At 36.5% G+C, this 25,889-nt stretch overlaps 3 protein-coding genes across 3 annotated transcripts; 1 reads left to right on the top strand and 2 right to left on the bottom strand.

Moving 5' to 3' along the window:
* The first annotated feature begins 2,032 nt into the window (after positions 1 to 2,032).
* On the top strand, positions 2,033 to 17,187 carry tmco4 (transmembrane and coiled-coil domains 4). The gene is made up of 14 exons (XM_082145579.1): positions 2,033 to 2,192; positions 3,027 to 3,162; positions 3,369 to 3,543; positions 3,634 to 3,661; positions 4,714 to 4,843; positions 5,343 to 5,440; positions 6,615 to 6,758; positions 8,713 to 8,832; positions 9,580 to 9,744; positions 10,914 to 11,050; positions 12,529 to 12,613; positions 12,871 to 12,988; positions 14,530 to 14,647; positions 16,194 to 17,187. Exons 1-14 carry the CDS (start codon positions 2,147 to 2,149, stop codon positions 16,752 to 16,754), a joined length of 2,061 nt encoding a protein of 686 aa, XP_082001705.1. The 5' UTR covers positions 2,033 to 2,146; the 3' UTR covers positions 16,755 to 17,187.
* A 145-nt stretch (positions 17,188 to 17,332) lies between these two features.
* htr6 (5-hydroxytryptamine (serotonin) receptor 6) lies at positions 17,333 to 21,637 on the bottom strand. The gene is made up of 3 exons (XM_082145635.1): positions 19,032 to 21,637; positions 18,318 to 18,452; positions 17,333 to 17,860 (listed from the first exon to the last, which is right to left on the bottom strand). Exons 1-3 carry the CDS (start codon positions 20,040 to 20,042, stop codon positions 17,501 to 17,503), a joined length of 1,506 nt encoding a protein of 501 aa, XP_082001761.1. The 5' UTR covers positions 20,043 to 21,637; the 3' UTR covers positions 17,333 to 17,500.
* Positions 21,638 to 21,767: 130 nt separating this feature from the next.
* Positions 21,768 to 25,031, bottom strand: micos10 (mitochondrial contact site and cristae organizing system subunit 10). Its single transcript, XM_082145785.1, has 4 exons — positions 24,878 to 25,031; positions 24,313 to 24,360; positions 24,125 to 24,234; positions 21,768 to 22,477 (listed from the first exon to the last, which is right to left on the bottom strand). The coding sequence occupies exons 1-4, from the start codon at positions 24,939 to 24,941 to the stop codon at positions 22,469 to 22,471; spliced, it is 231 nt and encodes a 76-aa protein (XP_082001911.1). The 5' UTR covers positions 24,942 to 25,031; the 3' UTR covers positions 21,768 to 22,468.
* Between the last annotated feature and the right edge of the window lie 858 nt (positions 25,032 to 25,889).

The raw sequence follows: 25,889 nt of genomic DNA, 5'->3' as shown, positions 1-25,889 counted from the left end.
TTACAGCTACATACACCAGTCAAAAGTTTCGGATCGGTACGATTTTTTATGTTTTTGAAAGAAGTATCTTCTGCTCACCAAGCCTGCATTTATTTGATAAAAGATACAGTAAATACAGTAATATTGTGAAATATTATTACAATTTAAAACAGCTGTTTTCTATGTGAATATATTGTAAGATGTGATGTATTCATGTGATCAAATCTGAATCTTCAGCATCATTACTCCAGTCTTCAGTGTCACATGATCCTTCAGAAATCATTCTCTAATATGATGATTTGATGCTAAAGAAACATGTCTCATTATTGTCAATGTTGAAAACAGTTATTTACATTTTTATTTCAGGATTCTTTGATGATTAGAAAGTTCAAAAGAACAGGATTTATCTGAAATCTAAAGCTTTTGTAACATTAAACACTACCGTTCAAAAGTTTGGGGTCAATAAGAATTTATTTTATTTTTTGGGGCAAAATAAATAAAATAAATCAATACTTTTATTCATCAAGGATTAATTAAATTGATCAAAAGTTACAGTAAAGACAGTTATAATGTTACAAAAGATTATATTTCAAATAAATGCAGGTCTTTTGAACTTTCAATTCATCAAAGAATCCTGAATTTCTTTTTTACACAACTGTTTTCAACATTGATAATAATAATAAATGTTTTTTGAGCATCAAATCATCATAATAGAATGATTTCTGAAGGATCATGTGACACTGAAGACTGGAGTAATGATGCTGAAAATTCAGCTTTGATCACAGGAATAAATTACATTTTAAAATATATTAAAATAGAAAACAGTTATTTTAAATTGTCATAATATTTCACAATATTACTGTTTTTTTTAATAGTTTTTTTATCAAATAAATGCAGCCTTGGTGAGCAGAATATACTTCTTTTAAAAACATTAAAAATCTTACTGATCCAAAACTTTTGACTGGGAGTGTATATACAACAAATACACATGTCCAACAGCTGCTTAGTGTTCAGTTCTGGCCTTTAATCACCGATGCAGGATACAGTCAAAGAAAAATAATACAAAAACACACCTTTTTATGCATTACAATAACCAAGCTTACAAATACATATACAGTGAAGTTTTGTGTGTCTGTAAGGTTGTTTAAACTGTAGGATACAACATAACTGGGTATTATATGAATGCAGTTTTATCATGGAGCTCTAGTGAGCTCTGCTGGCCGCAAATGGCACTTCAACAATATTTCTGAAGGGCATATGTTTATGTATTTACTATATATTCAGTCAGTCTCCTATAACACAAAGAGAAGGGCTGATTGATTACATTTATGAGGCACAATTAAAAACATAAATCTTCCTCAAAACATAAAATCATGTTTAAATTAAATATTCTAAGAAGACGACTCAGCTTATGAATATTAATGATAAGGTTATGCAGACTTTGCTTTCTAACCTCCCTAAAGCGTCAAGTCAAGGAACCCAATTAATATTAATATTTGACGATATCTCTAGCCAGAGGAGATACTTTTTTCATTCAATCCCAAGACAGTTTATACACAAATAGCTTAAATTTGTCAGGCAAAACGTCGACATTAATTAGCATTAATTATTAATTGCCATCATCAAAACGTTTCAAATAAATCTACAATCGTCACGGGGCAATTTTGAGTTTTAATCAGTGATCTATATAAATGATTTATATGATTTATAGATCAGTGTTTTTAAATCCAGTCATTCCGATAACATTCCGATACGCTCCAGTCACGTTACCTCATTAATATTCATAAGACAGTCTTACTCATTTGCCAGCTGACGACGCCAAAATGACTCCTCTGTGACCAAGGCCTGCCAACGTGCCGTTTCTCATTAATATTCATAAGCCAATCCTTCGCTTTTAGGATTCGCTTATTTGCCAGTTGAATAGCGGAAACCTCACCAACTCTTGCAGTTAAGCCAATCGGTTAGGCCAGCTGGACGAACGTAACGTTGCGTAATGAATATTCATATACGAGTCCTTCATATGATTGGTGCATTTATTTGACCAATAGGGGGCGTTGCTGCATACAAGACAACTTTGTGCTGAACTTTCATCTGTCACGACAACAAACTAACAACTTTCCTACATGAAGTGAACAAATCTGCTGTTATTTACTGTAGGGATAAACCAATGGAACCAACAAATAACAACAGCGAGGACCCGAAATTAACTCCAGGTACTCATAAACTTCACTAAGAGTGCAGTTTCATTTTTTTAAAGGACTTTGGAAAGATTTGAGTTTTGCCCAACAGCGTGCAACAAAATAAGAGTCTTTGGTTTTCTTATTCTTAACTGTTGTATTGTATTTCATTTAATAAGGAGGCTATTATGTATTATTTTGATGTTGTTTTCTAATGATCGTATTTACATGCGTGTGTAACAGCTGCTTAGTGTTCAGTTCAGCTTTAATCACAGATGCAGGATAAGATCAAGGCCTAAAATATGTTTTTGGATAAACAAGGGAAATTTTAAGTTGCGTAATAATAACACACGCAGATCTGAGGTATTTCCCGGGGCTTTTAACTGAAGAAAGCTCTCGAGACCATTGAGGTAAATTACATATTACATACATTTACAGTGTCATAGATTGCCACATGTTTGTGCAAATTCTCTATGCAAAGTAATAATTTTATGTGGTCTCCATCGTCAGAAAACATGCAAATCAAGTTTGCAAATATTAAGACCACAAATATTAAGCATTGCACGTCATCAAAAGCACAAAACCAGACTAATGCACAACCGGTTCTTCATGAGAAGAGGAACGTGTGTTATATTTTAAGACTGTGGCTCAAAAGGGTCAACAGGGTTAAGTGTTTATATTTTAAAACGATGTACTGGTTGCTATGCAATCACACCATTAATGCATGCCATAATTATGATTAAGTTAAGTTAATTTGTAATGTTTAAAAAAATAACAAACATTTCTGCTTGGACCTCTATAATAAGTTTGTATCTATGCGCACACATTCTTCACAGGCACTGTTTGTGTTTTTTCTTTTTCTTGTGACAGACCCGGGAGGACAGAAGAAAAAGCAGTCACCAGTAGAGAACGTGTTTGGCCGGCAGCTGAGTGAACCAGGGAGGTTTGCGTACGCTGGGTTATGTGGCGTGTCCCTGGGACAGCTCTTTCATGGACACGAGCAAAAGTAAAACATTTAACGACACTTTAATGGACCGTGAAAAAAGTTTGGGGTCATTATGTTCTTCATTATGCCTGTATGTTTCAGTTTAGTTTAGTTCACTGGGTTTTTCACACGGCTAACCTTTTTCTTACTGACCCCAAACCTTTGTACTTCCAGCATATTGAGGTTTGGGGTTGTGACGCTTCACTGTGATTGTTTTCCCAATGCAGACGTTTTCGTGAGGCGTATCTGGAGGGTCTGGTTCAGTGGCTGAATCTCGATGAGTCGGTCATGCCGGTTATGCAAGCTTTCCTGACGGGACTCGGGTTCGAAGGCACCGACACCTTCCTGTCCATTTTGCACGAAGAGCCGCTGCTCCGAGCCGGAGCTTTACCCATCACTCATGTACGCATGTGACATGAACATAGCTGGATGATTGCACTGACATATAGATGCTCATGCAACTCACCGTTCTCTTTTGTAACTGTTTTTCAGGATCTCGTGTCTTTCTCTGTCAAAGATGGTGAGCTGTCGGTTCTTATTTAGTTAGCTGGGTTTTTTTTTTTTTTTTTGCATTGGCATGCATAAAAAACTATTATTTAAAATGATGAATAATAAATAAATGTAATGTCCAGAAAAAATGCGAAATTATATTTTGCATAAAGAAAATTAATCCTGTTTCATTAGCATTCATATATTTTGCATTTTAATTTTAATTTCTAGCACAATTATGCACATTCACATCCCAATGCTTCTTATTTTAAATTATTATTTAAATTGTAAAAAAAAATTACACATCACAATAGTCTTTATTCTGCTACATTACTTTATGCTGATGTGAATGTAAACAAAAACTCGAATTACATTTTGTACTTTCAGTAGTAACGTCACGATACAAAACATGTTAATGATCCGAAAAAGTCTTTATTTTCTTTATGCAAAATATTACTTTTCTTTCACATTATCTTTGAGATTCATCTCTGTGCTATTTTAATATCATTGAGATACTATTATAGTTTTTATGAATATTTTGAATTAGTTATTTTGTGTTTTAATTTTAAAATCAGTTGAAGTTTTAGTAATTTTGGCAACACTTTACATTTCAGTTGTTAACATTAGTTAACATTAACTAACAATGAAAAATACTTCTAAAGCATTTATTAATCTCAGTTAATGTTCATTTCAACATTTACTTATACATATTAAAATCTAAAGTTGCATCTGTTAATACTGTTTAATAGACCTCAGCTGACATGAAGTTGTATTTTGTATTAACTAACATTAACAAAGATTCATTGTTAGTTAATGCATCATACCAATAACTAATAAAACCTTATTGTAAAGTGTTACCGTAATAATCTTTTTTTCATTGTTTATATATTTTTTTATTAATTTTTATTACCTAAATTAAAATGGGAAATTGCCTTTTTTTTTTTTTGATTTCGGCTAACGTTTATTTTATTCAGAATAAAAAATGTTTTTTTAATGTTTTTAGTTTTAGCCTCGGTTCTAATAATAACAACCCTGATTCTTGTTTTGTGTGTAATGAGCATTTCTTCATTTCTTCTCATGTAGGACATTATGATGCCAGGGCTCGTGTTCTGATCCGACATGTCAGCTGTCTCCTGCGTGTGACCCAACAGCAGCTGGAGGATTTTGAAGAGACTCTCGGAGAGAAATTGAGAGAGGCAGGAGAGGAGAGCGAGTGAGTGAAACTTCCTCCGATCCTCAGCTGCTGCCTCTTTATGGGCTTTTTGCGAGCTTATCCTCATGTCTCTGAGAAACACACACTGGTTTCCCTGTTTGATGGATTATTTACACGAGATATTCATTTCTACAAACCCCACCTGGGCCATCTGCAGATTCACAAAAGGAAAAGTCAATGCAAAATCATACAGAAACACTGTGGCACAATCAATATCATTGATAAATCGAATACTTTTTGACGTGGGGAACGAGCTTTGAATGCATTTGCTGATTTCTGTCTTTTAATGTGTCCTCTGCTGCACGACACGTGATGTGTGCCACACACAGCCCTGAGTATTTTATGTTTTTGCAGTCTAGGTCAAGGTTTTTCCTTTCAGTACGGCGCTTTCATTTTAGTCTTTGTTTTCAATAGAATTTTGCCTCTGCCTAGAAAGACCTCTGAGCTTTCAGCGGCTCCAGTGAGCGTGTTATCAATCAAATTGACATTCTCTCAACAGAGAAGAGTCTTCAAGACGGCAGAAGAAAGAGAGAGGTCGTAAATTGCGCCGGTACTTGCTCATCGGACTTGCCACTGTGGGTGGAGGGACAGTAATCGGTGAGTGTAAATGCCACAGGACGTTTGTTTCAATCTACACTGGTCTCGCCGAGGTGATTAGGTCACTATCAATGTCACTGGAAAGTTCATGAAAACGATTTATTTATTATATTTTTTAATTAGAAATTGAAGCCTTTCAGGCTTTTCCCCCCTGTTTTAATTATAGCATTATTTTATACAGTACTGTCAAAAGTTTGGAAACATTAAGGTTTTTAATGTCAGGGTTGCATTTATTTGATCAGAAAATACAGTAAAAACAGTAATATTGTGAAATATTATTACAACTTAAAATTACTTGTTTTTTGTTTTAATATAATGCAAAATGTAATTTATTCCTGTGATCAAAGCTGAATTTTCAGCATCATTACTCCAGTCTTTAGTGTCACATGATCCTTTAGAAATCATTCTAATATGATGATTTGCTGCTCAAGAAACATTTTTGATTAAAAAATCGCAATAAATTTATCAAAAGGGACAATAAAGACATTTATAATGTAACAAAAGATTTATGTTTCTAATAAATGCTGTTATTTTGAAATGTCTATTCTTCAAAGAATCCAGAAAAAATGCATCATGGTTTCTACAAAAATATTATAAGCAGCAAAAATGTTCTTCAACATTGATAAAAATAAGAACCATTATTAATAATTGAGCATCAAATCATCATATTAGAATGATTTCTGAAGGATCGTGTGACACTGAAGACTGGAGTTTATGTATTTAATTTATATTCACAAACTTCCATTACTGTAATTTATCCGGAGGTTTTATTTGTGAATTTTTATTCATTTTCTTTAATTATTTATTTAAAAAATATATATAAATTAAAATGTTAAATTATTTTAAATTCAATTCAATATAATAAATGATTTATGATATATACATACTTCACAATTTAAATAAAATAAAAAAACATTATTTGTTATGTTTATGATAATTGGAGAGGAAATGTGCATCATTTTCATAAAAAAAATGATGTCATAATTGAAAACTTTATTATAATTTTTAAAATAAAAATATTATTTAATTATTAAATTAAATAATGATCATTATTTATCTCTTAGTTGATGGGTGAAAGTCCAGGACTGATTTCATGAGATTCACCCTCTAATATCAGATGTGTTTCCCTGGTCTGGTGTGAATGATCGTGTGTGTGTGTGTGTGGTTTGATCAGGTGTCACAGGAGGGTTGGCGGCTCCTCTGGTGGCTGCCGGGGCAGGAGCGGTGCTGGGAGCGGGTGGAGCCGCTGTTCTGGGATCCGCCACGGGCATCGCCGTCATAGCCTCGTTGTTTGGAGCCGCAGGGGCCGGGCTAACAGGTGCTTTACAGAATATAATAGAAACTGTAGTAGAAAACTAGTTGTAAATGTAGTCAAAGTAGTCGTTGTTTGCGGGCAGCCATTGAAGATCATAGGCGGGCATTATGCAAATGTGTTACCCAGTGACGTGTAAGTCGTAACAAACGACTACGACGCGTTTAGGTGGTTCAGAGGTGATTCTTTCTTTTGAGAGACAATAACTTTATTTATCGTGCACTTTCGGCTTTACAACTTTACAACAGATCGTTTACATCGTTTACAAACAGCTATATTATACACTGCATGAAAGGGAATATTCGAAAAAGCATAATAGGGGCACTTATTACAAGGCACATCACAAGGCTTTGTTAGAGGATTGGTATGTGAGCAGATCAATTATCAGACTGACAGTCATACAGTTACAGTCCGTTTTCTGGTTTGAATAGAGTGTTGCTTGTAAGCGGAGCACATTGTCAGCTTCCATTTAAAATGAACTGAGCTCAAGGTTGTTGAAGTTGCTTGGTATTTCTTGTGTGTGTGTGTGTGTGTGTGTGTGTGTGTGTGTGTGTGTGTGTGTGTGTGTGTGTGTGTGTGTGTGTGTGTGTGTGTGTGTGTGTGTGTGTGTGTGTGTGTGTGTGTGTGTGTGTGTGTGTGTGTGTGTGTGTGTGTGTGTGTGTGTGTGTGTGTGTGTGTGTGTGTGTGTGTGTGTGTGTGTGTGTGTGCCTCACATTATCTCTATTTGAATGAATTAATATATTTGCAGATCAAGTTTTCTATATTTTTGTTTAAATCTCTTATTTTTATATATATATATATATATATATATACAGCATGTGTGTGTGTGTGTATATATATATATATATATACGTGTGTGTGTATATATATTATATATATATAAAGAGTTCAGATGCAAAAGCCTCTAAATGCCATCTGAAATTTTCTTATATAATGATCATTTTTATCAAGCTCGTATATTTAAATTCAATAATTTCACTTAAATGGCAATGAAGATTACCTATTAATTGTCATTTAAGTGAAATTACTGAACTTAAATATACAAGCTTGATAAAAATGATCATTCTATAAGAAAATTTCAGATGGCATTTAGAGGCTTTTGCATCTGAACTCTTCATATATAATATATATACACACACACACACACACACACACACACACACACACACACACACACACACACACACACACACAGGGGGGAGAACAAGTATTTCATACACTGCCGATTTTGCAGGTTTTCCCACTTACAAAGCATGTAGAGGTCTGTAATTTTTATCATAGGTACTCTTCAGCTGTGAGTGACGGAATCTAAAACAAAAATCCAGAAAATCACATTGTATGATTTTAAAGTAATTAATTTGCATTTTATTGCATGACATAAGTATTTGATACATCAGAAAAGCAGAACTTAATATTTGGTACAGAAACCTTTGTTTGCAATTACAGAGATCATAGGTTTCCTGTAGTTCTTGACCAGGTTTGCACACACTGTAGCAGGGGTTTTGGCCCACTCCTCCATACAGACCTTCACCTTCTCTCATAAAATGCAAATTAATTGTTTAAAAATCATACTATGTGATTTTCTGGATTTTTGTTTTAGATTCTGTCACTCACAGTTGAAGTGTACCTATGATAAAAATGACAGACTTCTACATGCTTTGTAAGTGGGAAAACCTGCAAAATCGGCAGTGTATCAACTACTTGTTCTCCCCACTGTGTGTGTGTGTTTATATATATATTGTCAGCTGCCATTTAAAATGAACTGAGCTCAAGGTTGTTGAAGTTGCTAAGTATTTCTTCAAATGCAGTTTGTGTGTGTGTGTGTGTGTGTGCCTCATATTATCTCTATTTGAATGAATGAAAGAATGTATTTGCAGATCAAGATCTATCTATCTATCTATCTATATATATGAAGAGACCACAAGGTATATTTACTCATTTTTGCATTACTCATCATCAGGCTATAAAATGAACAAGCGTGTCGGCGCTATACAGGAGTTTGAGTTTCTCCCGATGAGTTCTGGAAAGCATCTGCATCTGACTATAGCCGTGACAGGCTGGTTGTGCAGCGGCAAATACAGTGAGTGCTCAAATTAACCATCATACCACCATCAAAATAGCATTTTCTCAGTTACTATTATGTTTTAAACTAAAGTCTCTTGTGTTAGTACTTTAACACGCACTGAATATATGTGGCGTTTATTATTTATTAAAGGGGTCGTATGATGCTATTTTAGAAGTGTGTTATTTTGTTTATTGGGTGTAATAGAATAGGTTAACATGCTTGGATGTTCAAAAAACATTATTTTTCACATACTGTACATTATTGAAGCTCCTCTATTCCCCTGTCTGAAAAGCTCAGAGTGCTCTGATTGGCCAGCTGAACCAGTGCGTTGTGATTGGCCAAACACCTAAGGCGTGTCAGAAATGTAACGCCTCTTAAAGGTGCAGTATGTGATTTTTAGCGACATCTAGTGGTGAGGTTGCGAATTGCAACCAACAGAAGTTACGATGGCCGACAGGAAAAGAAGTAGTCATCGTCTGAGACAGCAGAGAGTAGCCAGTTAAGCAATGAGGCTTCTTTACAAAGATAGAAGTAAGAAATGATGTTTACTTAATTATTCACTAAAACTAAATGTTATTGCGAATATTGTAGTGACATGTTCATCATTGTGTCAGTGTTTTATTCGCTGACTTTAGCTAGCTCTCTGTTAGATAGAATAAGGCAAATATTTAAAAGCATCATATGACTTCTTTAATGTAAAAAGCCCGAAATAGCCATGAAATATTGTTCACACTAAGGTTTAGTTTCGATTGCCCATCATAGGTTCGTTCCAGGCTCCCTGGTCCAGTCTAGGAGCGTGTGGCGAGCAGTACTGTCTGAAATGGGAGTCGCGTTATTTATTGGACCTGGGCTCTATTCTGGACTCATTATGGGACGGGCTTGTTAGTGTCTTTGCCCAGGAGGCCCTCAAATACACAGTGCTCTCAGGTATGTCTGCTTTACTATATCAATGCTGTTAAGCTATAAAAAAGGTAGTACTTCATGGTTTGAGGAAAACAGAAAGTCACCTGTACTTTATCTGACCTTAGTATTGAAATGTGCAGTCATATTAATTCACTTAAGTCTAATCTGATTGGACCATCTTTCACAGTCGTCCTGGCAGGAATGTGTCTAATACAGAGAAAGTGTCTCTAATAGTCAAATTGGTATTTCTGTTTCTTTCATGTGTGTGTTATCATGAATGACAATGAATCCAATGCTGGAATTTGTATTGTTTGGCTGAGTGGCCATCGCATTTCTGTCACATACTTTCAGACTCACGCTTCAGTCTTTTTGCTGTGCATTCTAGTAGAATCATAAAATGAAAAATGTGCTACTCTTTTTTTTATTTTATTTTTTTAATCTTTTTTTTATTATTATTATTATGTTTAGAACCCAGAGCCTCTCATACTCATATATACACTACCGTTCAAAAGTTTGGGGTCAGTAAGATTTTTTAAAAGAAGTCTCTTCTGCTCACCAAGGCTGCATTTATTTGATAAAAAACAATAAAAAAAAACAGTAATATTGTGAAATATTATGACAATTTAAAATGACTGTTTTTTATTTTAATATATTTTAAACTGTAATTTATTCCTGTGATCAAAGCTGAATTTTCAGCATCATTACTCCAGTCTTCAGTGTCACATGATCCTTCAGAAATCATTCTAATATGATGATTTGATGCTCAAGAAACATTTATGATTATTATCAATGTTGAAAACAGTTATTTACATTTTTATTTCATGATGCTATGATGAATAAAAAGTTCAAAAGAACAGGATTTATCTGAAATCTAAAGCTTTTGTAACATTAAACACTACCGTTCAAAAGTTTGGGGTCAGTAAGAATTTTTATTTTATTTTTGGGGGAAGGAAATCAAATAAATCAATACTTTTATTCATCAAGGATGAGTTAAACTGATCAAAAGTTACAGTAAAGACATTTATAATGTTAGAAAATATTCTATTTTAAATAAATGCTGTTCTTTTGAACTTTCTATTCATCAAAGAAGCACAAAGATTGCTCCGTTTAATTATAGCATAATGAAACAATGTCACACATTGCTTTACGGTGTCCAGAATAACCACATTGCTGATTGTCTTGTTCCTGCTCAGGCATAGTCACCGCTCTGACATGGCCTGCCTCTCTGCTGGCTGTGGCCAGTGTGATCGACAACCCCTGGGGAGTGTGTCTGAGTCGCTCAGCGGAGGTGGGAAAACACCTCGCACAGGTGCTGCGGAGCCGACAGCAGGTCAGAGTCCAGACAATGAGTCCTTCTAGATTCTCCATTAGTATTTGATCTTTTCAGGTCAGCACAACTTGTAATGACTATTTCAAGGAATGTTACAGGTCACATTCAATTATGAAAATTAGTCAATTATGATAGACAGCCTTTAGACTCGTCTCTTAGAAACAAAATAGCTATAATTATGTTCAAGGCTGGAAACAATTTATTGCCTGGCAATGTACAGAAAAGGTTTCTTGAAAGAGGGAGGAAGGGAGGGAGGGAATCTGGGGGGGGGAATGTCAGATTTTAAGACTCCCAGTTTTCAAACTACTAGGAAAAGTTTCTGTTTATCGGTCAGTGGCGTTAAATTGTGGAATAAACTAAATAATGAGTTAAAGCAATGTTCAAACATATTACATTTTAAAAAGATGTGCAAAGAAATTATATTAACCTCGAAGGTAACAGCATGCTTTCAGCACACTAATTAACCCTGCAAATCCTGACTTATGAAATAAGTCCGAAAAATCTGAAAAATTAAACCCTTGGACAAAATGTAAAAAAATTAAAAATAAAATCTAAAAACTGTTTGCATGTGTTTTTTGTTGAATATCATATTCGATAGGCTTTTATGATTCATATAGTTGGATTTAGGAGAATATGGGTCTAAAAACTGAGCAAAAATATGCAATTTGGTGCAGTTGCTGATATTTATTGGGCAGAAAAGTACATTGAAATTCTGATAGCTTTTAATGTAAATCTTATACCAGTATACTGTAGCAGACTACTTGCATATAGTGACTGATATTTATATGCAATTTATCCCCCAATAATGTTTTAGTATTTTAAATTATTATTTTTATGATCAAAGCTCTGTAGTTTTTTATTGTGGAGGCAAAACATATAATGCAATGTAATACAGTGATGAACGACAGATGAACAAATCAACATTTCTCAAAAGCCTGATGGATCATATTTGATACTCGCATTATAACATGATTTTTCAAAAAAATTATGTATGGATAATCACTTAAACTTAAAGGTATAGCGGAGGATCTTTCCAAATTTTAGATAAGACCCGCCCTCTCCACTTTTTGAAAAGTTTGATTGATTCACCAGAATGATTGACAATTAGGAGGACCAATAGTATAGGTTACCCACCAGGAAGTAAAACATCCTCCGCTATTCCTTTAAGTTGCTTCAATTCCTTCTTGAAATATTGAAACGATTTAAGTTATTTTTTTGTGTACTTTATAAAAATCAGTAAAGATTTCACTGCAAAAACCCTGAAGGTTGGCTTTTTTAGGCCTTCTACATGGTAAAAAAGTATAAATTGTCAATCAGATTACAGAATGCATCTGATAGATTGAGTGCAAAAGGTTTTTCAGCAAAGTTTTGATCATGTTGATGATTATTTAGAGGCCTTCAAATATGATAGATGTACTGTATACTGCTAGAAATGTCCAAATGTGTTTAATTATCTTCCTTTTTTCATCTTTGTGCAGGGAAAGCGCCCTGTCAATCTAATTGGCTTTAGCCTTGGAGCTCGTGTCATATACTTCTGTCTAGAAGAGCTCGCTAATGATCAAGGTAGGCTTTTTATTCATTGTACGGAGTGGGTGAGTGATGATGAGGGAACATCCTTTTGTCTTTAAGTAAGACCTTGCGTCTCAAGAAGTGTCGACTTGAGAGAGCTGGACATGGCCACATTTCCTGCAAAGCCAGACTGAGTCATTTTCTCTTTATCAGCCTAATGAAAGATGAAATCGGAGAGGTGTGAGACTGTAAATGAGAATCTGTTCGCATGGAGCCGGTTGAAAGACATTCTGTCTCTTATTATCGGGCAGGTAGTGAAGGTGTGGTGGAAGATGTGGTGCTGCTGGGGGCCCCTGTGGACGGCTCAGAGAAAGCATGGAAGAGACTCTCCAGAGTAGTGGCGGGGAAGATTGTTAATGGATATTGCAGGTAAGACACTATTAATGTTGCTTCTGTCCTGATTGATTTGAAGGATCGGGGCTGATGAAGCTTTTTTTTTTTTTTACTGATCAGTATCGGCTATCGTAAGCCCGATCCTTTACTTTTCATCAGCTGTCATGCTGGTTTTGCCAACTGGCGACGTCCATTAAAAGTAAAAGAAGAAGCTCAAATGTGTGTGCGTGAACCAATGTGGTCTGTTCTAGCGCCTCGCATCCAAGGTCAAGGTTCCATGTTTAGCATATTTGAAGCGCACTTTTGTAAGGAGTCATTTATTTAGTTTTTTTTTTTAATCTTCAATCAGACTATATGAGACGTCATTGCCATAATGCGTTGCATCTTGCTTCGGACTTGACTAACAGATGGCAGTCTGACACCACGAGGGTCATGTTTTCTATCTTTAAATCCACTTTTTTCCCCTTTATGTTGCAATTATTTTGCTTATTGTACATATAAACTACAAGAAGTTTATATCAGAAGTCCCATATTCATAATTGTGACCACACAGTCTGTCTACCATTGTAACGTACCATGATTGTGCATCTACCAATGTCAATATATTAGGACTATATATAGAGAGAGAGAGAGAGCAAACTGTATCTTATTATAAAAATATATATACATGTATCGGATTGGCAGATACTCAATATTCATTGATTCGGATCGAAAAAAACCCTGATCGGGACATCCCTACATCTTAGTTATTAAAATTTGCCATTATGATTTTAGCAGTTTACCCAAATGAACTCTCTTTTTCTCTTATACAAAATGTTTTTAAAATAATATTACAATTTAAAATAAATGTTTTCTGATTTGAATATATTTTAAAATGTAATTTATTGCTGTGACCCAAAGTCGTCATTACTCTAGTTTTCAGTGTCACATGATCCTTCAGAAATCATTTTATGTTGATTTTCTGCTTAAGAACCATTTCTTTAATATTATCAATATTAAAAACAGTTGTTTCAGGATTTTTTTTCATTAACAGAAAGTCTTTTGTAACATTATAAATGTATTTACTGTCACATTTGATTAATTCAGCAAGGATGCATTAAACTGAAGTATTCATTTTTTAATTTTTTTTATCTTACTGACCCCAAACATTTGAACTGTAGTGTTTGTTCACAGTTTGTGCAATGTCATTCATTAAGTTCATTGTGGCAGATTTTCTGCTTATGAACTCAGACATCCGTTCAGATGGGAATTAAATTACCACATAATATGATTTCAGCATTTAAAGGCACTAGTTGGCAAATTTTACATGACATTGGTTTTCTTGCATTGATGAAGACTAAGCAACCAGAAAAGGGCTAAAGTAACACATTAACTTTTTAGATTATTACATACGTGTAATTATGAATTAGATTGTAATGGGTAATTAATTTACAAATCTTACTGAAATTAGACATTTAACAAATTACAGTCATTTTAGTCCACCAGAAGTAATATTAGAATTGACACTTTATTTAATTATTAAAAAGTTACAAAATGTCTTGAAATGTTAATTTTTATTTTTGTCATTATTGGTTTAGAGGGGATTGGCTTCTTGGATTCCTGTATAGAAGTTCATCGGTCCAGCTGTCTGTTGCTGGGCTCCAGCCAATCAGTTCGCAAGACCGCAAAATAATCAATGTGGATCTGTCATCAGTGGTAAGCAAATGCGTGTGTGTGCATTGAGCATCACATCCCATCTGTGAGATGCATTTAGATTCACATTCAATTTACTGTCTGTGAGAGTAACTATTCAACACAACTTCACGACATTACATTAGCGTAGAGTCAAAGTTTAATTTCCTTCAGATGACTTCAAACCTTAACCAGCTGAAAGCTACTTTTTATAGACAAAAGTGATTTAATGCTTTTTGCTGAACACCCCCTTACATGAATAGAAAGGGCATTGTTAAATTGTCAGCCACAAAAGACCACAATTACTGTAATTACTGTCGCGGGAAGTTCCTCGTTAATATTCAAGCGGAGTCCTTAAATCCAGCGATGTTACCTCATAAAAAAACACTCAGAAAATGTGTAATTTTATGCAATGCACTAATGTAAAAAGATAAAGACACTTCAACTTAAAATGATCCATTCATAACAATCCCTTCTAAGTTACACAGAGCAACAGATAGTCTGTACATGTCGTCAGGCACGCCATCCATGTGATGTATTGTAAACAAAGGACTGAATCTGAGATATTCCTCCTTATCTCACAGACACAGCATCACATCGACCCTCAATCCAGGACAAAAAAAAAAGACATGCTTGTGGTATCTTTGTGAAAGAAGTTATTCATAAAAATTTAATTACACAGCTTAGATAAATTGGCAGAAGATATGGCAAGGTATTGGTTTTGCGACTGCAATGTGAGGCATGTGAAGAATTGCACCTTCATTCGGCATGTGAAGAACTGGTAATAAGCAATTAAATGAGCATTTCCTGAAATAAAGACCAGTGCTTGTAAGGCAGCGCTAGAATAGTGTTACAGTTTCCAGGACTAATTTAGGCTTATCAGAGCCACTTTAATCTTTACATAAAAACTCAGCAGATGTTACATAATGTCAAGGCAGCTATAGTTAATTAAATCAATTAAATAGACCTGTTCAGTATGCAAATATTGCAGTGACACCAAATGGTGGACATTGGTCAATGGGAGATTATCAACATTAAGTCTTACATTTCATAGAAGTACAAAGTTCATAAGAAAAAAATTGAAAGCACACCTAAGAATTAGATTATAAGCGTTTTTTATATGTGTTAAATTTGAGCTATTTTCCAATGTCAGTCAGCTAAAGTTAAAAACATGACTGCCCTCTGAATAGACTGTACATTTTATGCCCCTTTTTTACTTGTAAAAAATTAAATAGGGCATTTACTTACTGGTCTAAATCAAAAGATTTCACCCCTAAATCTCTACATGTTGTTTCTGGCCTCCTTTTTTTTTTTGTCTGTGGGAGTTTATTTCACCTGGCATAAAATAAAATGCAAATTTGATCGCTTGGAACAGTAATAGCATGCATTGTGTGATGTGAGGGATCATGCACACCTGAGTTATGTGCCAAAGCTTGATTTTTCGGAAAAGTTGGCAAGCACCACTAAAATTTAAATGAGGATATTAATGTAGTAATGCACTGCAAGCACTGTAAACAATTTGCTTTTAACTTGCTTTATGAATACTGACTAGGTTCTGTCCAACTTTTAGGTAAAAGGACACCTGGACTACATGCGTCAGATGGACACCATCCTAGTAGCAGTGGGGGTTCCTACTAGGGAAGAGGCTGGAGCCATGAGTAGCAAATTACAGCTTGTTCATTTATCTCAGGAAAAACCAGGCACTCCAGAATCAGCTGGTCAGAGCACAGTCAAAGGGGAACCATCCATGGACATTTCAAACAAAGATACTTTAGATGTCCCATCATCAAATGTAGATCAATACGAGGGGAAGGACTCTGAGAATGGCTGGGATATCCCTGATATATCCGATTTACTGGATTCCATCAGTGAATGTGATGGCATCCTTGAATCCTGTCAAGGTAATGCTGATTCACAGTGTGCTCTTGAAGTTGAGAACCATGTTGAACCATCTCAGGACCAGAGCAAAATAGACAGAGATTATGAAAGTAACACAGACTTTGAGCACACGTCCTGGGACTGGGACGACACGAACTGGACTGCTGAACACACAAACACAACCAACCAATCGCACACTGGAGCACAGAACCAATTAACCAATGGCAAACCTGATTGTTCTGAGCCAAGATGACATTTCCATGGCTCACTCACAGAATTAATGGGTCTAGATGGTAAACCTCGCTCCGAGAAACTCTCCATGGAGTCACATTTGCTGCTACCAAGATGAGGGTTTGGGGACTCAAATAAACACAGTGTTTGAATGTCGCATGTGAGACTTTTAGCAGAAGAAGGGTTACCATCTAGACACCACCCATAATATAAAATAGCTAAATAAGCTAGAACTAACTGGAACCTTGGCTTTTTGCCAGTCTGGAATCGCCTAATAATCTCATTAAGTTATTACTGGATATCATCTGTAATTAATATCAACACTGGTGAATGTGATTTGTGATTAACTGCTATGTGAAAACTGTCAGTATTCTGTGTATATAACATTTGCCCCCTTCATTAGAAGTGGTTTGTTGTTTAATTAAGATGTGAATTACAGCTCCATAGACAACCCACTTGACGTTGTGTGAGGTATTAGTGAGATTTCTTTCGCTCTCGTCTGCTTTATCCATCTGTTGTTTTGGTTGTTATGGTAATGAATGAAGTGGGATGCGTGTTGAGGCCGTACTAAATGTACAATCTCTGTGATCTGCCTTAAGGAACGATGCAGCCTCCCAGTTTGTGCACGACTAACCCATTAACACATAACCCATTGAATTTTTTTTTTTAGCACGGTATGTTTTAACACATTTTCTCACAAACCTATAATAAGTCACACATCTTGCAGTCCACAGTATATTGCATTTCTTTTGTAGTCTCTACGGTGAATCAATCGTCCAGCGCATCGACCTGGTTGGGCAGCAGCAGAGGCAGGTCGATCCCGGCGTGTTCAGCATCGAGAAGGTTAACGGCGTCCGTGGCTGTCGCTGGTAGTTGAGGCGGGTCAGACACGAGGGAGGGGGGTTCGGTGGGCAGTTGCGGTTCCCCTGAGTTGCGCAGAGAAAGGGAAAGTGGCAGTGATGGCCTACGAGGGGCTTGAGATGAAGAACAGCAGGGTAGAAGCCGTGCCAAAGCCCTCTTGAAATCCCTCATGAACATTGGATATATAATTGGGTTCATGGTGCTGTTACAGTAGCCCAACCAGGTGATGGCGTCGAAGAAGGAAGGTGGTATGCACTCACACACTGCCTGAATGTACAGAATAAAAGGTCTTAGATCACAACGTGAATACAGAATGTGGTTGAGACACAATACCAAAGAGGTGGAAAAGGTCAAAGATGTCTAGTTCATCGGAAGAGGATGTCAGGGATGCCACGAATGAAGAAAGTGAGAGTAAGAGAGACAAAGATGGAGTGCTATTCACACACCATATTGTGTGTGAAGGAGGGCTAGAGACAGGCTTGCCCAGAAGCTCAAAATCTGAGCAAAGTGAGGGACACAGATGGGGGGACAGGATCGTTGACAACTTGAGAGCAAGCTCAGGAATAATTGCTCAACTAAATGGGAACATTTCTCTTTGTCAATTTGTCATATTGCAATTAATTTGCCACCCATTCTGTTTTTTGTTGCGTGCTTGTTAAGGTCAAGGTAGGGTTCACTTTCAACGTGAATGAGATGTTTCTTTAAGTGTGATTTGTGGACTGACCTGTGCCATGTTGGTGATAAAAAAGGGAAGCCAGGCACTGAAGAAGAGACCCAGGAGCACTCCCAGGGTTAGGCTGGCTTTCAGAGCTCTCTTCCTTTGCCTGTGTGCCAGTCTGCGCTCGCTGTTCACCGACAACTGAGAACAGGAGATGGGGAGAGAGAGAGAGAAGAATATATTCATAGAGATTTCACAGTGATTTGCCTGCCAAGATATGGGAAATAATGTTACCTTGGCCTGGGGTAATTATTCTTGTCTTTCCCTCTCTCAGATGAAAGCTTTTGAAAGTGAGAGTGCCTCGCAAGGTCTTTGCTATTGTCTTGAAAAGTTCTACCCTCCCTTTTCGCTCTTCCTCATCTTCTAACGTCTCTCTTTACTTTGTTCTAGTCCTTAAAATCTAAATGTCCTTTTCTGCTACATCTTTCACCTTTTGTGTTTAAGGTACAAGGATTTCTCTACACTCTCTCTACACAATGCGTTGTCAGCAATGACACAGCCTTCACTTGCATAAATGTTGGGTTTTTGAGTGAACAATAGGCCGAAACAGTGGCTTATACAAGTGGCTTAGTTTGTCGAGAGTTCACAGAAAGAATTTGCACACATACATAAAGCAAGATATCCATCACAATTTGCATCTAATAACAATTTTTTTTGGTACTTGCTACTTCACAAATTGAATTCCTGTCGCATTTCTTTCTCTGACTCAGGACTTCTCACCAGACCATGCCGCAGCACAGGTGGCTCCTGATGGCTGTAGTCGTCTCCATCATGCACAGCGTGACCGGGAGACGGAGGATGAGATGGTTCACCATGTGAGTGATGTGGGTAAGGAGGATGAGTAAGTGCCTCCACCTGTCGCGCCTGTCTTCTGGCCGCCAACAGGATCCGGCAGTAGGTGAAACAGATGGCCGTAGAGGGCAAGAAGAAGGTGAGAAAGGTCGCCACGAGGGCGAAGGGGAGAGTCACCCGCAGGCGGCACTGTGTGGACGGCGTCCCTGACGTGGAAAGCTGGAAGTATGAAGAGGGGTAGAAGGAACTCAGCGGCGAGACTGTGGCGTTGGCGGGATAGTGCTCGGAAAGGTCTTGCACGCGACCCAGGCTGTGCCAGTCCATCTTGATTGGCAGGAAAGATGTAAGCGCTGCCAACCCCCAAGCCCCGCCCACCAGCAGCAAGGCACGAGGCGGGGTCATGTGCTGTTTGTATCGCAATGGAGAGATAATGAGGAGGTAGCGGTCCAGACTGATGACACACAAGTTGAGGATGGAAGCACTACAGCACATCACGTCGAAGCAAAGCCAGACGGGGCAGAATCCAGGCGCCAGCACCCAGGTCCCACACAGCACGTTGAGCATAGCAGGAGGCATCACGACCAAAGCCACCATCAAGTCTGACAGGAAGAGGGACACCAGGAAGCAATTGGAGGTGCAGCGCAGCGACCGATGTGCGAACACCAAGGCAATCAACAAAATGTTCCCACAAGCTGTCACCAGAATTATGAGGGAAAGCATGACTGCGAGAAGCCAGGGACCGCTCCCACTAATGCTCCAACCATCACCGATAGTACCGCTGTCATTGAAGCTCCTGTGAGCGTTCCAGGGATCTGCACCTGATGCTGCCTCTACTCGAGGGATAGGTGAGCCACTCATCATCGAAGAGTTGAATAGGACAGTGTGCGCTTCCTCAGGTCTCAATGAAGCGAACACACATCCAGGGTTTTTCAAGTGCATTGAGAGAGTGATGCTGAATGTGAAACAGTTGATCTGTGGGTCAGACCACCTCAGGTGGTGAAAAAGATCAAGATGTCCCGTTTATAGTAATCCTTTCCATCTTTCCCTTTGGCAAGGTTGGTGATTTCACTCCCTCTGTGCGCCTCAGTCACATCAGTGAGAGGATATTCAGCTGCCATCACTCCATTTGTCAACATGAGATGAGCAAAGCAATAAAATGACACATTTCCTTGTCCATAGTCTGGCTTCTTCAATGCTTAGCACCGGAATGAGCAATTCTGTGCCTGTCAGAGTATTTCAAAGCTACGTGTCATGATGACACTCTTTGGGGGAGGGCAACTGAGAGGTGGGTTTTAGTACAAGAGTGTGTGAGAAAGAGAGGGAGTGTTACAAGAGCAAGACTACCATTTAGATATTTTTAGATGAGTGAATTAAAAAACAAACTTATCTCGGTCCGGTTCTTCCCGTCGAGGTGAATTTCTTTTTGCTTTCTATGCATTTTTATGAGCTCATCGTTCTTTATTCAGTAATTGTGTGGCTGTAATTGAGTAAAAAGGGAGCGGACGAGTGCACTAGAGTTAACTGTGTTGGCGTCTTTGCTGTTCCTTTGGCCCTCCTAATCCCTGTATCGTCCACTTCAGGGTGCCTGCAGGATCCGCACTCTGCCGCTGGGCATAAAGCGTGTCTGAGTATTGTGCTCTTAATGCGACTTTATGCACATTCACAGCCAATCATTATTCAGGGTTAATTGAGGCACGCATTTAACATCTTACAAAAGGCTTATGTAAATGTGTGGGAAAAAAAATCTGATTGTTGATGATTAAAATTTTATTTTACAATGTTTTTTTCTTTCCTGTATCTTATAAATCTATATAATTAGTTTTTTTTTCATTGGTCATAGACTTCCAAATGCATAACTCATTGTTTGTTTTTGTTTTTACAAACTGATTGTGTTCTGTAGTAATCAACTGCATGCTATAGTGCTTGATTTGTATGTTTGAATAGCCTCCTGGGACCCAGCAATAGACTTTTGTCCATTGTAGTGGACATTACATTTTAGTGAATTTCTCTGACACCATACATGTCACATGTCACAAGCTGGTTGTTCTGTAAAGAGCACATTCAGGACTTTTCAGAGATACCAAATGTTTGGAGGTTTCACCATGAAAACAACTTCTCCTTGGTCTTTAAAAATGTCTGACATTAATTTAGTGATCAAATGTAGCACTCTTATGGAAATTAGACATTAGATACAGTGTATAGATACATTGCATTGAATGGGAATATTAATTTATGGCTATTTTACCCACATATTGCATAAAGTAAAATGCTGTATCAATTTATTCCGTTATATCTTTCATAACATAGTTGAGAATCATCTGTATGCAAATTTTTGTTAAAATAAATCCTGAAACCCAAACATTTATTGGTGATTGAAAAAAAAATCCCATTGTTTTTGCCTATACATATAATTTCATGTCATTTTATTTTTTTTAAACAACCGAGTCCTGGTGTCCACTACAGAGGACATGGCATAACATATGAATAAAATATAATTTTTCAAAAATGTTTTTTTTTTTTTCATTTGTTTCTTATGCTCTAAACAATGTAATGACATGAAAAGAAACTAAATCCAAAAACTATTTTCTTTCTGGGTCTCAGGAGGATAGACATTTGTAATGTTGTTGATGATCTGAGAATTTGAACTGAGAAAGAATCAAAGGGTTTTGAAATTAATGTTTATTCCAAAAGAGAAGCTGAAAAGACGGTCTTCCTAAACTGTTGTACAGTTGTGAATACCTTTGACAAATGCAAGAGATGATACATTTCATTCAATATTTGTAATTTTATGAGCATTAACATGCCTGCAACCATTCACTAAAGACTTAATTCTGAATAATGCATGGGAACTTATTTCGATATGTAGTTCTATCTTTGGATAAAAGGAAACAAAAATGTGTTTTTATTAAAATAAATGCAATTATTAATAGCACAGCAGAAAAAAAAAGAAAAAAGTATGCTTGTACTTCACAAATGGAGAACTGTCACCATGCCAACACTGCTCTGGACACAAAGCATGTTTTTAGCTTTAAGCATAAGTGCACTAGTTCTGCATGGTTGCCAAAAATCATCTTGGCCTGGGTCAAAAGCCAGATGACAACGTGGGTTGCTATCACCGATTTTTTTAAATGATACTGTAGGGTCATATTAAAAAATATATAAATTAAAGAAAGAAAAGAAAAAAAAAAACACATTCATGTCATCCATTGCAAACTTCAAATTTCCTTTATCATTTTATTAAATAACCGCAGACTGTCCTGTACAAGAACATATATATATTATGGAGAGAAAGACAACCACACTGACAAAGCAGTCAGGCTTCAAATAAGAAAAGGCAGATGACAGAATCCATAACTGATGCAACTCTACTGCTCCTGAAAGAGAAGAGAAAACAGCGGTCAGGATTTAAACACTTCAAATGTCTTGAGATTCCATGCATATGATCTTAAACAAATCAGTGTGAAAGACAGCACATACAGTCCAACAAAGAAAAGCATACATACAGATTCTATGCATTGGTACATTAGATGACTTGATTCTCAGGTGATTTTAAACAAAGCAAGTGTGTACAGTGATCATCTGCGTGCATAAAAATATTCATAAATCAAAATTCTAGTTTGAAGTTGTAGCTTTTTGGTATGGCTTTTAGAACTGATTAGGGTGAACAGGATTTAATTTAGTTTGTGTGACTGTATGTAATTGCTTCTGTTGTATTAATTACGCTGGAAAGCACTTTGGTAAACGGCAGTTGTTTTAAATGTGCTATAGAAATAATATTGTATATTACACTGTCACATAACATGCCGTGCTCAGAACATATCCAGTGAATTTCTTTGAATATTTCATTTTAAAAACACATTGTGAACATAATTGAACAAATTATTATATATACGGGCAAAAGTACCCATTTGTCAGTGTTATCATTAAACTAAATAAAAATTAAAAAAACATTAAGCTAGCTATTTGCCCAGGAAACATTTCCCATTTTCATTTAGTTTAAGTTGAAGTACTAAAATAACAAACTTTATTAAAAACTAACGAAATTATTAATCGAAATGATCAAATAATACTGATTTTATTTTAGAAATTATTCATAAAAATATTTTAATACATTCACATTTAGGATAATTAGGGACCAAGCACTGAAAGTGTTCGTTAGTTTTATTCTTCTTATAATAACAATAAATTATTATTATTATTATTATTATTATTATTATGGCTGTGGCTATGTATACCAAGTTTATATAGCAAAAGATTCTATTGACACCGTGTAAAATATCAGTATTTCCTTTGCCAGTTAGTTAAATAGTTAGATGCCATTTACACATATAAATACTGGCAGATAGTATTTACACCTCAGTGTTGTTGTAGATTAAACGGTATACAATAATAACAGTGTAAATTATTATATTTATTACAATTATTAAATGGATATCGCCTTATTGGGACAATAAAGCCCTCCCGACACCTACCCCTAACCAATAAACACTTTATTATTAAACACATTAGACACTTTATTTTCATTTTTCGAACATTTTCTTTATTTTTATTGAAAATAAAAGACTTTAATTCCGATCTGATATGTGATGGGAAAAGGGAGTAGAGTGAGTCCGGCAAAAGAAGGATTTTAACTCGGGTTGATTTGCGTCTCAACGTTCTACCACGTGCCTTACCCCTACACTATTGTTACTGTGGACAATCCAGTGTCTTCCGTAATTTTGCCCAATCAGACATCAGTGGGCGGAGTTAGTGTAAATAGCCTCTGCCATCAAGGATACTTTATTACGTATTAATTATTCATCTGCCATGGAAGTCAAATAGTAATTGTAGGAAAATTATCAAATTTGGTACACTTATAGAGGTGGTCCTGAATAGTAATCTGACCAACTTTGGGGTCTCTAGTTCTATGCGCGTTTTGACAAATGAGCCCAATCAATGCAAACTTGATGATTTTGCCGCATGGACATGAACTGCAATGTAATGCTAAGATTTGATGGTCTCTATAAATCAAAAACACAAACCTTAGCGACGTTACTGTGCAGTACATAATGTGACCTGAAGTCATTCTGGCAGTTGGAATACGCCATGCCGAGACCCAGTCCCGTTCCAAAGGCAATGGGCGACGTCCGGCCTGCAAAAACATCTTGATATATTAAGATGGATGAAGACATATTCTAATAAGTCTGGTTTACATAAGGCATATACTTACGCTTGAAGAATACAACAGAGAACACAATTCCTAGACCCAGCCCAGTACCTACAAGAGAAAACCATTATATTACATTACAAGATTACTCTTGCCTGTGGCACTGTGATGGTGTTAGAGATACCATGGTACTTTGATATGCATTGTATTTTAAGAAAATACCATGATAATATAGAAAAACAGTCCAAAACGTTTCAAACCATTGATATACTATTGTATCATGTCCAAAATACTATCCATAGTACCAGTAGTATGTCACTGCCATAGTAACTAACGTTAAGTTATGACGAGATTAGTAGAAGGCGGTCCTAGTAGGCATTCACGTAGTACCTTTTTTAATGTAACACAAAAACATTAGTTCTCAAAGCCTAACACGCTGTCAAAACATACCGAGTTACAAACTTAGACAGGATTTATGGGTGTACCGCCGTCTTAGGGAGTTCACACCGTTTTGAGTCAAATCCGCTGTGCGAGTGAGCGTCTTATCTGATCAATGACCTGAGTGCCCTACACGGACTTGACCTCCTGCCGTGAATAAAGCAGATTATTGAATAAAACCAATCCTTACCGACTTTAATAGCGCAGTCTGCGAGGCAGCGATCCCACTTTTGGCCGATCTCTTTCTCAGACATGATGACAGCAGACTGGATGACTTTAGCTTGAAGGCTGCACTAGAACGCTGTCATACTTTCCTTCGCCGACAGTGTAAGTATATTCGCGCTGCACGATAGCGCCACCAGCTGGACAGGCGGGGAAATACTGCACGTTTAGTTAAAGGGATAGTTCACCCAAAAATTAATCTTCTGGCATAATTTACTCACCCTCATGTGGTTTCAAACCGGTATGAGTTTCTTTCTTCTGTTGGACACAAAATAAGATATTTTGAAGAATGTCGGTAACCAGACAGTTGACGGCACGAATTGACTTCCATAGTATTTTTTTTTTCCTACTGTAGAAGTCAATGGTGGATCAACTGTGTGATTACAAACATTCCAAAATATCATTGTTTGTGTTCAACAGAAGAAAGAAACTCATACAGGTTCGGATCAACTTAAGGGTTAGTAAGTAATGACAACATTTTAATTTTTGGGTGAACTAACGTTATCCTTTTAATATGATTGACGCCCATGTACAAAATTATATCACGAGGAAAAATGACATTTTTAATGGAAATTTTGTATTAACCCTCTGATACATTTTGTATTGACCATCTTTGCAATCTAAAAATCAGCCACCGTGCAGAAAAAAAGTGCACAGCAATGGAGGGGTGACACTAACATATCAAGAGTGCAAAATAGAAAAAATATTATTGAACAAAAATATATTACATGATTTTACTGGGGAAAAAAATTAAAATTTCAGGTGATCGGTGACTTTTGAGTGCGGACAACACAAGTGTGAAATGAAATCAAGGCATTCTAATCATAGCTTGATAATCAGCCATTTCAATTTATATTCAAAAATAATAATGCATGTTAAGTATTTTAAGAAGGCAAACTAAATAAAATGAGATTTATTTAAATAGACCCAGTCCTCCAAACTGGCTGTTTTGATACAAAAGCAAATCATACAGTATGCAC

Source organism: Leuciscus leuciscus, assembly GCF_965113295.1.
Source record: "Leuciscus leuciscus genome assembly, chromosome: 18".
In the NCBI taxonomy this organism is placed as follows: Eukaryota; Metazoa; Chordata; class Actinopteri; order Cypriniformes; family Leuciscidae; genus Leuciscus; species Leuciscus leuciscus.
This window is presented reverse-complemented; position numbering and strand designations above follow the sequence as displayed.